The sequence below is a fragment of the Lycium barbarum genome, chromosome 6 (assembly GCF_019175385.1).
Source record: "Lycium barbarum isolate Lr01 chromosome 6, ASM1917538v2, whole genome shotgun sequence".
NCBI classification, from domain to species: domain Eukaryota; kingdom Viridiplantae; phylum Streptophyta; class Magnoliopsida; order Solanales; family Solanaceae; genus Lycium; species Lycium barbarum.
Window position 1 is genome coordinate 9,342,953 of NC_083342.1, and position 11,100 is coordinate 9,354,052.

The following is an 11,100-nucleotide window of genomic DNA, read 5'->3' on the forward strand; positions in this document are numbered from 1 at the left end:
TCGTGAAGATTGCTGCTGCAGTTCCTACGAAATTTCTTCAAGAAATTATTCAGCATTATAATGACCTTGTTGAACATGTCAACGACATTGAATTGGGAAAATTCCCCCTTCCCAAATATGGGAAAATGCAAAGTTGTTCCAGCTGCAGAAGTAGATTATCGGGAGCAGAAGCAGAACGGCGAAAAGGGATTCCTTGGACTGCAGAAGAACATGGGTGAGGCTTTTCCTGCATATTTTGTAATTACCATGTTAGTTTGCTTTGAAACATCTCATGAAATTGATGATTATTTAATCTGTACAATAATGTGTTTCAATGTTTACAGTAAAGATTTAAAAGTTGCTTCTTTAAGAAGTTCTTTGCAACAAAATTCTTCTTTTTCCTGTTATTTTTTAGATTGACAACAATTCTGTCAATTTGGACCAAAATATTGACAGAAGCGATGTTATTCTTCAATCTGTAACTAAAATCTTTTCTGATTATATGTGCAAATGTATAGTAGAATCTAAGTTGATCTGGCGTGAAAATTTTAAATAAGAACGTGCTACACATAAATTTGGTGTCTGAAAATATGGAAGAAATCCCCTCTGCTTTGGTTAGTAATTTCTTCTTCAATTTTCTTTAGTTTTTTCTTTTCTCAAGAAATATTAAAGGCAGTGCTTTTTTTTTTCTGTGTAAGTTTGTCTTTTTCATAGAAGAGTAGAGTACAGCTTGATATCTGTGTTGTAATGTAAGTCATTGCGTCATCGTATAATTGTTTTTTGCCAACAGTTGAGTGACGTACTATATACGGACACGGTACTATAGACATCAGAATTATAAAGACATTGGTTTAATCTAACTCATGCTGGAAAAACTTGTGAATTTGTTGCTGACAAGTGAACAATATAGGTCTATCGCTACCAAGCTTAGTTCATTTATAACTAAAAACCTCTAGTTCCTCGCCTTACTAGTCTATATTGTATTGTTTTGGCTGGGTGCAGGTGGTCAGTAGTGATAAATGCCTGCTGAAATAACACCAAACTTGAAGATTCAAACTTATTAGATGTGTTCATTGTATATAGGTGGAAGTAAAAAATGTCTAAATAATTGTAACGATCGTGAGTAGAATTTCAAAGATGCAAAAAAATGTGCTGATTAAGAGAATGCATTAGTTTTAAGCAGATATCATCTTGCGAATGCTGCGATGGATGTGTGGGCACACTAGGAGGGATAGAATTAGGAATGAAGATATCCGGGATAAAGTGGGAGTGACATCTGTGGAGAACAAGATGCGGGAAGCGAGGCTGAGATAGTTTGGGCATGTGAAGAGGAGAGACACAGATGCTCCAGTGCGGAGGTGTGAGAGGTTAGCTGGACGGTTTCAGGAGAGGTAAAGGGAGGCCGAAGAAGTATTGGGAGAGGTGATTAGACAGGACATGACGCAGTTTCAGCTTACCGAGGACATGACCTTAGATAGGAGGTTGTGGAGGACTCAGATTAGGATAGAAGGCTAGGTTGCTTATCCTTTCATCCTAGTAGTTGTAGTTTTGCTCATTCGTTTATTGCCATTTGATTTCTGCTTATATTTGTTGGGATTTGTACTTTGATTATCTTATTTATCTATGGTAGCTAATGCTTCTTTCTTTCCAGACTGTTCTATCATGACTTTCTCACTTTTATTATTCCTCGTTTTCATATTGTTTTTGATATGCTTGTCCCTATCTGGCTTCTTGTCTTGTTTTCTCTCTTGAGCCGAGGGTCTTTCGGAAACAACCTCCCTACCTTTCAAGTTGGGGGTAAGGTCTGCGTACACTCTACCCTCCCCAGGCCCCACATTGTGGGATTCTACCCTATATTATGTTGTTGTTGTTATCGTCTTGCAATTTACTTCCCAGATTAAATTCCAAGGCTAATAACTTTTTTTAATCTTCTATCCTTTCTTAGGTTGTTTCTCCAGGGGTTGGAGAAATATGGAAAAGGCAATTGGCTAAGTATATCGAGGAACTATGTGTTATCTAGAACACCAAGACAAGTGGCAACCATGCCCAGAAATTCTTCGGTCGACTAAATGAAAATGACAAGGCGAAGAGGAGAAGAAGCGTTCATGACATCACTAGTGTGAATGCTGCTGATTTGCTGAACCTTCACAACGACAAAATTCTGACTGGTTGAAAGGACCTTGTGGAGGACAATTACAGTGGCCAATCACCGACTATGTGACTGAAGCTCTTGACACAGGGATGCCATCTTTACCAGGGCCAGTTACCAACTGCATGACTAATGCTATCGAAGGACCATCAGCTGTAAACCATGAGAAATTTACCCTTGGTGCTTCTGTTGGTAGTGAATTGGATAGTTCATTTCCCGACGTGTATGAGTTCTTGCTAAGCATAGAAGATGTAATCACTGTACCGGCAGAGGGCACCTCTGGAGCGCGGCATAGTGTTGACCCTGTGAAATCTGCATCACTTAGCTTGCAACCATCTGTTGCTGGTGGCAACCGAATGTACAATCATCCAGTCACTAAAGTCGGGTCGCTGGAAGAGCTAATGAGCAAGCAGTTGGTTGGAGCCTCTCAAGCAGGTCCTGTTGTTAACACTGCAAGTTTTCCACCATCAGTTGTCGATCATATTGGAGTCCATGGTTGTACAGCTTCTAGCACTGGCACTACGAATGGTCTTGAGAGAGCCATGGGAGCTCCCGAGGGAGGTTTTCCTGTTGATACTATGCAATTACCATCAATTCCTGGCACTAGTGGCAGTGGAACTTATCCAGGCGTAAAAACTAGCATCAAAGACGATAACATCTTTGATTTAGAAGACCTATTCCCAGATGACATAATTGGTTTTGGCAAATAATAATCTGTTGCTGGTTTCATTAGAACAACCACTGCTTTCAGTCCATGAAGTGATTATCAGTTCCTTCTCTTTCAGTCACTACTCATGTATGTGATGATCTTTGGATTGGTAGTATCATAAAAGTGTCTGAAATTATGCGCTGATATATCTTTCTTGTTTCAAACAATGCAAATTTGGGGACGGCTTGTGGTAAATTCTAGAGGATCTGTTGCCTGAACATTATCGACCCCGGTGAGATTCTGGCCCAACTTGCTTTAGTGTTGGTTGAGTATCCTTATAGAGTTTTCCTGACCGTAGCACTTTTTAATTATTCAGGTGATTCTGACATCATTAAGAATTGCCTGGTGACCAGTGAGGAAGCCATTCTGAATCTTGGAGAATTGAGCATTAGTTTTTTCATATGAGAAGAACAGCTAGTAGATGAAAAATTTACTTCATTGTGGTTACTGTCAAGATAGTCTTGATGGTATTGGAATCAATTTTTAATTTACTAAATGGACAATGATTTGTTGTACCATATTTGACACTTTTAAGTTGTTAGTTTTTGGAATGTGCAACTCCTAGCTTGCTGTGAACATTCACCAAGTTGAATTCATCTGAAAAGCACTTGGATGATTTAGCACAACCTTGGAATTTGGCAGGTCAAATCTTGTTGGAGTAAAAAACATTTTGTTATATGAATGGAAGTTCCCATTGCCACTACACTAGAATCTTGTCTTATGTCAAGGGATTAATAGTTTATATGTAACCAAACAAGTTTGTTTTTGTTTACACAACTTAAAAAGTTAAACTACAAGGTAAATTATCTGTTACAACTTTTAAATATTTCACAGTTGAAAGGAATAGGATAAAGAAGTATAATAGTTGAAGAAGAATAGCTACAAGGTATGAATTGTAACAAAGTCAAAAGATATTTGTCAAGTGCTTTTATGTGTGAATAGTACTACTGCTGCAGCAACAACAACATACTCAGGGAAATTTCACAATGTGGGGTTTGCGGAGGGTAAAGACCCAGGGAAATTCCACAATGTGGGGTAAAGTGTACGCAGACTTTATCCCTATCTTGGAAGGTTAGGAGGTTGTTTCTGAAAGATCATCGACTTAAGAGAAAGCACGGCCAAAAAGATCAAATAAGGACAAGCAATTCAAAGCAGTATGAAAATGAAAATAACGAAAACGAAAAAGCCTTGATAAAGTAGGGTGGAAAAAAATGAGCAGTAACTACCACAGATAATATAACAAGTAAAAAGATTCGTAAGGGTTAACATGATCGTCAATGCAAATAAAAGGTAAAAATTGACTCGCAAATGTGTTTAAATTGGTTGTGGGATAAGTTTTTAGCCATTGACAAAGATATATTTTTCATTTAGGGTGTGTTTGGAATGAAGGAAATGTTGCTCCATCGAAAATGTCTTTTTGAAAAGAAAAAAAAAACAGGCAATAAGTGAGTTTCTTACTTATTTTCTTGTGTTTAGTATGTAAGCAAAAATTATTATCTTAGAAGCATCTGTATATAGTTTAGATAAATATTATGGGAGGTGCGGGTGGGAGGTATGGTGTGGTTTGGTGGGCATGGAGGCTATATGGGTGGGGGTGAAGAAGAGGTGTGTTAAAGGGTGGGAGGACACAATTAATAAGGAATACCACTTGTGATATTTGTTTTCCCTACTTCCACTATGAAAGTCATTTTCATCGTTTTAAGGAATTTGATTTCCTAGAGAAGTTATTTTTCAAAAATTTGACCAACCGAATACGGAAAAGTAGGGAAACATTTTATGCATCTCTAAAGTATAATATTGGAGAGATGTACCTTATTTAAGCTTCTTTTTTTTTAAAAAAAAAATCGATTCAAATTATAATAATGGCTTTCTTGAACAAGGTTATGATAAATTAGACAAAAACCATTCATTGATCCTACCTCCTATTCTTTCATTTGTCAAAATTGCAATCCAATCTACTTACTAAAATCTAAACTAATCTAAATAGGAAGAAGGTCGGTAATAAAAGGGATTTTTTTTTTCCAATTAAGTCTGCGCATGAATATTGATCCACTTGACGATACTGATGTGACCATCCTCAAAAGAATAAGCCTCAATCTGATAGTTCAATGTGTTCGGAGACGACCTTTTCCTATATCTATGAATTCTAGTATATTCATAAATGATATACTACATTGAAAGAATTCCTTGTGTCTTCAAGCATTAAGGGGTTGATTGTATTTCTTGAAAATACAGTCCGACCTCTCTATAACGGCACCTGTATATAACAGCACCTTTCTATAACAGCTAAGACTTTTTGAAACCGATTTTTTATGTTATATTTTACTTCTCTATAATAACATTTCACCTGTAACAACAACAACCAACTTTATAGCAGTACGCTCTTTGTAAAATTATCCCCCATATAACAGTTATCTTCTTTTTTTGGTAATATAATAATTAACCATTTTTATAAAAATAGAATATCTATAATTACCAATAATAAGACTAGAAATTTTGACCAAATATTTGATCATTCAATACACTATTTATGACAAAAAATATCATATGAATATATATATCTTCATCATTAAACGATTTTCCTTCGTTATACAAAATGTGATTAATTTTAGAATTTGACAATTAAAAATGAAAATTAGATTTTAGGCATCTTTTTTGCCTATAACAGCGAAGTATTATTTAAATGTCAATGTTGTTATAGGTGTATAACAGTCATTCTCTATAACAGATGAAAATTTCGGACCCAACCATACTGTTATAGAGAGGTTTGACTGTATAATCATCTTGTATTTGAAATTCACTGAATCTGATTAATTCAAATTCATATATGGATTCATTGGTCCGACTAATTTAGATTCACCCAATTCACTGACCTGATTAATTCAAATTCACGCTAATTCAGATTTTTGACACGTGTCCAACAGCAAAAAGGGAGTGTCCTAAACCGGTGGATCACCAAACTGTGCGTCTGTACCTGCAGGCATGAAACGCAGCCCCCCGAAGAAAGGGGGGTCAGTACGAAATATGTACTGAGTATGCAAAGCAGAATGTACAGAAAGCAAATTTGAGATATAAACGAAATGGAAGTATCAAACATAAGTGCAAATCCAACATATCAAAATTTGTTTGCTTTCAAAAACATGTAAGTCATGCATCGGGTACAGAAGAATATGGTCGCCCACCCGTCGATGGCGCCATAACACAGCATAACACCAGAAAGTCTCAGATCTCCGTATCCCCGTCACATATTACATCACAACATAACGCCATACACAGCATAACACCAGATATAGGTGGAACCCGACCCTCTTTTGCGAGTAGCTCGGTGAACCATAAACACAGCATAACTCCGGAGTATATCAAAATGCGCACGATAACAGAACCGGCCCGGGACTCGGCGAAAGGAATAACAGAATGCACGAATAGAGTCGTGAGTAGTCATATGCATAAAATCATTATCATAACTTCAAACATAAGTAAAATGATCATATTTGAAATCGAAATAATGGTCATACCAAATTCTTTCAAAGATTCTCCGAATTACATAAAGGAAGGTCGCGGGACCCACGGACGGGTATCGACCCGAATCAGGCCCGCTTATGGAAAACATACTCATTATACGTCATGCCAACTCTTATGAAAATGTTGGAACAATCCGAGCCTTTATGCGAAAGATATGGCATTCAAAGATTACGAAATTCATTAAAGTGAAACCTTTTGTACAAAGTATGGAAATCCCTTCTTTCATAAACATAATGGTTCTTTTTTTCATCAAATCATACATAGGAGTGCCAAGGAATATATAGATCATATCATGCTCGGATGTCGGATTTGGAATTTCCTTAAGGCTCTAATCTAGCCTATGTGAAACTAAGGCATGCCAAGAAAAGAAGGTTGCTTTACATAACTCGTACACACTCCAAAATAGCCAATCTAAAGTAAATCCCAATCTACGCCTCGGGCTCCCCAAGGTCTACAAATACGCCAACGAATACCAAACATTAGCTAAGGGCACTTAAGCCATTCATTCCAACTATTTATTAAATTCTACAGAAAATTCGGCAGCATTTCCCCTGTAAATAGGCCATCCCGAGAATTTAACTCGCTCAAAATCAACAACAACAACCACAATAACCAACCTAGCAACATCGATAATCAATTTGAAAGGCAAAGTAATAATAGTAGCTCTCTTTTACATCATTTAACAACTTTCCAAATATTCAATTCAACGGCTTACATTCAAGCCACATTATTGCTCATACATTCAATTATCAACCCGAATCCTTACCCACAATATTAGAGGACTTCTAAACCATTCCCATAAATTTTCCAACAATCCAAAAATTTTCTCCAAGCTGGCCGAAACCAGTCCCCTAGCCGAGAGCAGCCCTCTTGTTACTTTCCTCATTTTTAAGTCATGTTTTGTATCACAATCCACAATATAACGATATAATTTTCATAGATATACGAATTACATCAAACGTACAATAAGCCTTAGATCAGCCCACAAATTCTCAACATCAATCTTGAGTTATTAATTGCTCATTTCCAACTAGAATTCATCACGATAACCATTACGGCGCTAAGCGATAGCAATTCATGCTTTGCTACAAATTTGGGGCTATACCCGGCCACACTACACACTTATAAATATATTGATGATTTATATTCTTTTCCCCACTCTACAACAATCTAACATGATATAGAATTAATTCATCAATTCCATTTCCCACACCCATATACACGGCTAGAACACCCATCACACGACCCACTCCCAACATACTATATTTCATGATTTTTATCCATTTTAGCATACTACAATATGCATACAACATTTATAACTCAAAAATAAGATTAGAACTCACCTTTCTTCTTCAATCCACCAATAGGCTAGGGTTTGCAAATGGGCAAAATGAGTAGTTGGATGATCCAAACAATACTTCCACGCTACTTAGGGACCTCCAAATAGTGGGTTTATACCAAAGAAATAATTTTTGAGAAGCTAAAAATGGGGGTTGGTTTTCTTGGTCTTAGCCGTGAGGTTGGTGGTGTTCTTCACCTCCTTGATATATTTTTTTTCTAAGTGTTGACAATGAGAGAAGATGACTTAAGGGTCATCTTTAAGTCCCCACAAATATCTCTTATTTGTCTTTGGCCCACACAATGTGTTGGACCAATTAAAATTGGCCACACAATGTGTGGGGACCATTCAATATACAAGGCCACCATGGCATTTTTGCACAACATTTTTAATTCCAATTTTATGAATTGTGGTCCCAATTTTTCCTAAGTGTTCAATGCCAACAATTTCATATATAACTTATAGCTCAAAATAAAATCAAATGGTCAAAAGACCCGACTTCAATTCCCGGAATGGTCTTGGCCTTGAATTATCATAGTTAATTCGGGTTGTCCCAATGTATAAAAATACGGGACGTAACATCCTCCCCCCCTTTAGAACATTCGTCCTCGAATGTTAAATTAGCCTTATAGGGTCTCACACACATTTCGGGGGAGTTTCTTTTCGAATAGCATATATCAATTTCTTACCAAACAATGTAACGAATTTAGAAATTCAAATCACCTGTAACCACACCTGGTGGCGCCTCCTGGTCCTGTCGGCTGGCCAACGCATATATGCGGTTCGAAGGACCGCTAGAATCTGAAACACCGCCACGGCCTCGATCGCGACCTGTCTGTACCGGCATACCTCGCCCCGCAGGGCGCACAGCTGAGGGAGTAGAAGATGAACCTGCGGCTGATCCTGTCGGCTGAACTATACTGCCAGAACCACTCACCATCGGACAATCACGCATCATATGGCCCTGACGGCCGCAAGAAAAACAGGCTCCGGTAGCTCGATAGCACTCCACTGGGTGCGATTTCCCGCAATAAGAACAACGGGGCCTGGGTGGTCTGGACTAGCTGGAACCTCTGGTCATCTGCGAACCTAATGCTCTGGAACTCTAGCCTGCTCCTGAGTATCTGACACTATCAAATCCCTCCCCGATAGACTACGGGAGTGCACTCTGCGCCGGCTGAGAAGACTGTCTAACATACTGTTGAGGCTGCCCGCTTTGGGACTCCCCAGAATACCCAGCTGACCTGGCCCGCTTGGGCGGTCTCCTATCACGATCTCTGTCCGCCTGATCCTCTCTGTGCCGGTCCTCCATACCCTGCGCGTAAGCCTGTAACCGGCCGATGTCCATATCAGTCTGCGATGCCACCGCCATGCAGCCGTCAACTAAGTAACGGCAGCCCTATCACGTACCGGTGCATCCGGTCAGCCATGTCAGCCACTATAGCATGCGCATATCGAGCCAAAGAATCGAACTCCAAATTATACTCACGAATACTCCGACCTCCCTGCCGGAACTGTAAAAATCTATCAACCCGCGCCCGTCGTAACTCCGGGGGCAAAAAGTGGCGGAGAAAAGCGGCCACAAACTCATCCCAAGTAGCTGGGGAAGCACTCTCACCCCTGGACAGCTCCCAAGACTCATACCAATTGGCAGCAACATCTCGTAATCTGTGCGAGGCCAACTCAACGGACTTGGTCTCTGAAGCCCTGACCAAATCTAATGAACGCCGCATCCCCCGAATAAAATCATGGGGGTCCTCCTCGGGCTTAGACCCAAAAAACTCTGGGGGACCGCAAGTCAGAAAGTCACGAACTCTCAGGCTATCTCGCCTGTCATCATCATCATCAGCTCTCAGCCCGCGTCTGCGAGCCTGTCTCGCTACCAAAGTAGTCAATAACTGTACGGCCTCCCTCAACGTCCTATCCTCCGCCCATGGCTGAGGAGCTGGAGGCTCGGGCGCTGGAGCCTCTGGAGCTTATAGTGAAGCCGCCCCCTGATCCATAGTGGCAGCGGCTGGTGCTCCAGACTCCTCCGATGAAGAAGACGTAGCAGAGTCTGTTGGCCGGGGTGCAATATCACGCATCATCTGAGCAAGGGTCCGAGTACCCTTCCGAGCCCGGCTAGTCTCTCCTACCACCGCCTTTTTCTTCTGGGCAGCCGTTGCCTTTTTCGGAGGCATCACTGAAAGAAAAACACATCAACTGATCAGAACAGAGTCATCCTAATAGCACAGCTCTATCGCACGATCTAAGACTCAAAGAAAGGAAACACCCTAAATGTCCTGTAGCTTCCTGTTTATAGATGTGGTGAACAACACACCGATAAACAAGACTCTACTAGACACGGTCTGTAGACATTCCGAGGACAAACCGTTCTGATACCACTTCTGTCACGACCTAACCCCGTAGGCCGTGACTAGTGCCCTACTTGGGCACCCTGACATACCTATCCATATCTGATCACATCCAAATAGCATATGCGGCCATAAGTACTATATGTCGTCTCAAATCATATCAAACTGTATCAGACACATTTCAACGCAACCATGTGCGAACATATATATATATATATATATATATCAAAAAGCCGGCAAGGCTGTCAAATGTATCAAAAGCCGACAAGGCTATCAAATGGCACAACGGCCCAAAACGCATATACAAAATGCACGCCGGCGAGGCTGCCATAACGAGTAGAATCATATAAACATAACTGTACATAAGTAGGCACACACACCCACAAATACGTCTACAGACCTCTAACAGACCAAACGAATCATATGGCGGGACAGGGCCCCGTCGTACCCCTGAACGAATATATATACATACATGGCGAACAAAAATATATACCAAAAGATATGCTCTGAAAGGAGAAGAGCACTCCAACAACAAAAAGGGGGTGTCCTAAACCGGTGGATCACCAAACTGTGCGTCTGTACCTGCGGGCATGAAACGCAGCCCCCCGAAGAAAGGGGGGTCAGTACGAAATATGTACTGAGTATGCAAAGCAGAATGTACAGAAAGCAAATCTGAGATATAAACGAAATGGAAGTATCAAACATAAGTGCAAATCCAACATATCAAAATTTGTTTGCTTTCAAAAACATGTAAGTCATGCATCGGGTACAGAAGAATATGGTCGCCCACCCGTCGATGGCGCCATAACACAGCATAACACCAGAAAGTCTTAGATCTCCGTATCCCCGTCACATATTACATCACAACATAACGCCATACACAGCATAACACCAGATATAGGTGGAACCCGACCCTCTTTTGCGAGTAGCTCGGTGAACCATAAACACAACATAACTCCGGAGTATATCAAAATGCTCACGATAACAGAACCGGCCCGGGACTCGGCGAAAGGAATAACAGAATGCACGAATAGAGTCGTGAGTAGTC

The 11,100-nt window shown here is 40.2% G+C and overlaps 1 protein-coding gene across 1 annotated transcript; it reads left to right on the forward strand.

Moving 5' to 3' along the window:
* Window positions 1-2,112: 2,112 nt before the first annotated feature.
* On the forward strand, window positions 2,113-3,510 carry LOC132600722 (uncharacterized). The gene is made up of 2 exons (XM_060314058.1): window positions 2,113-3,069; window positions 3,154-3,510. Exon 1 carries the CDS (start codon window positions 2,221-2,223, stop codon window positions 2,836-2,838), a length of 618 nt encoding a protein of 205 aa, XP_060170041.1. The 5' UTR covers window positions 2,113-2,220; the 3' UTR covers window positions 2,839-3,069; window positions 3,154-3,510.
* The last annotated feature ends 7,590 nt before the right edge of the window (window positions 3,511-11,100 follow it).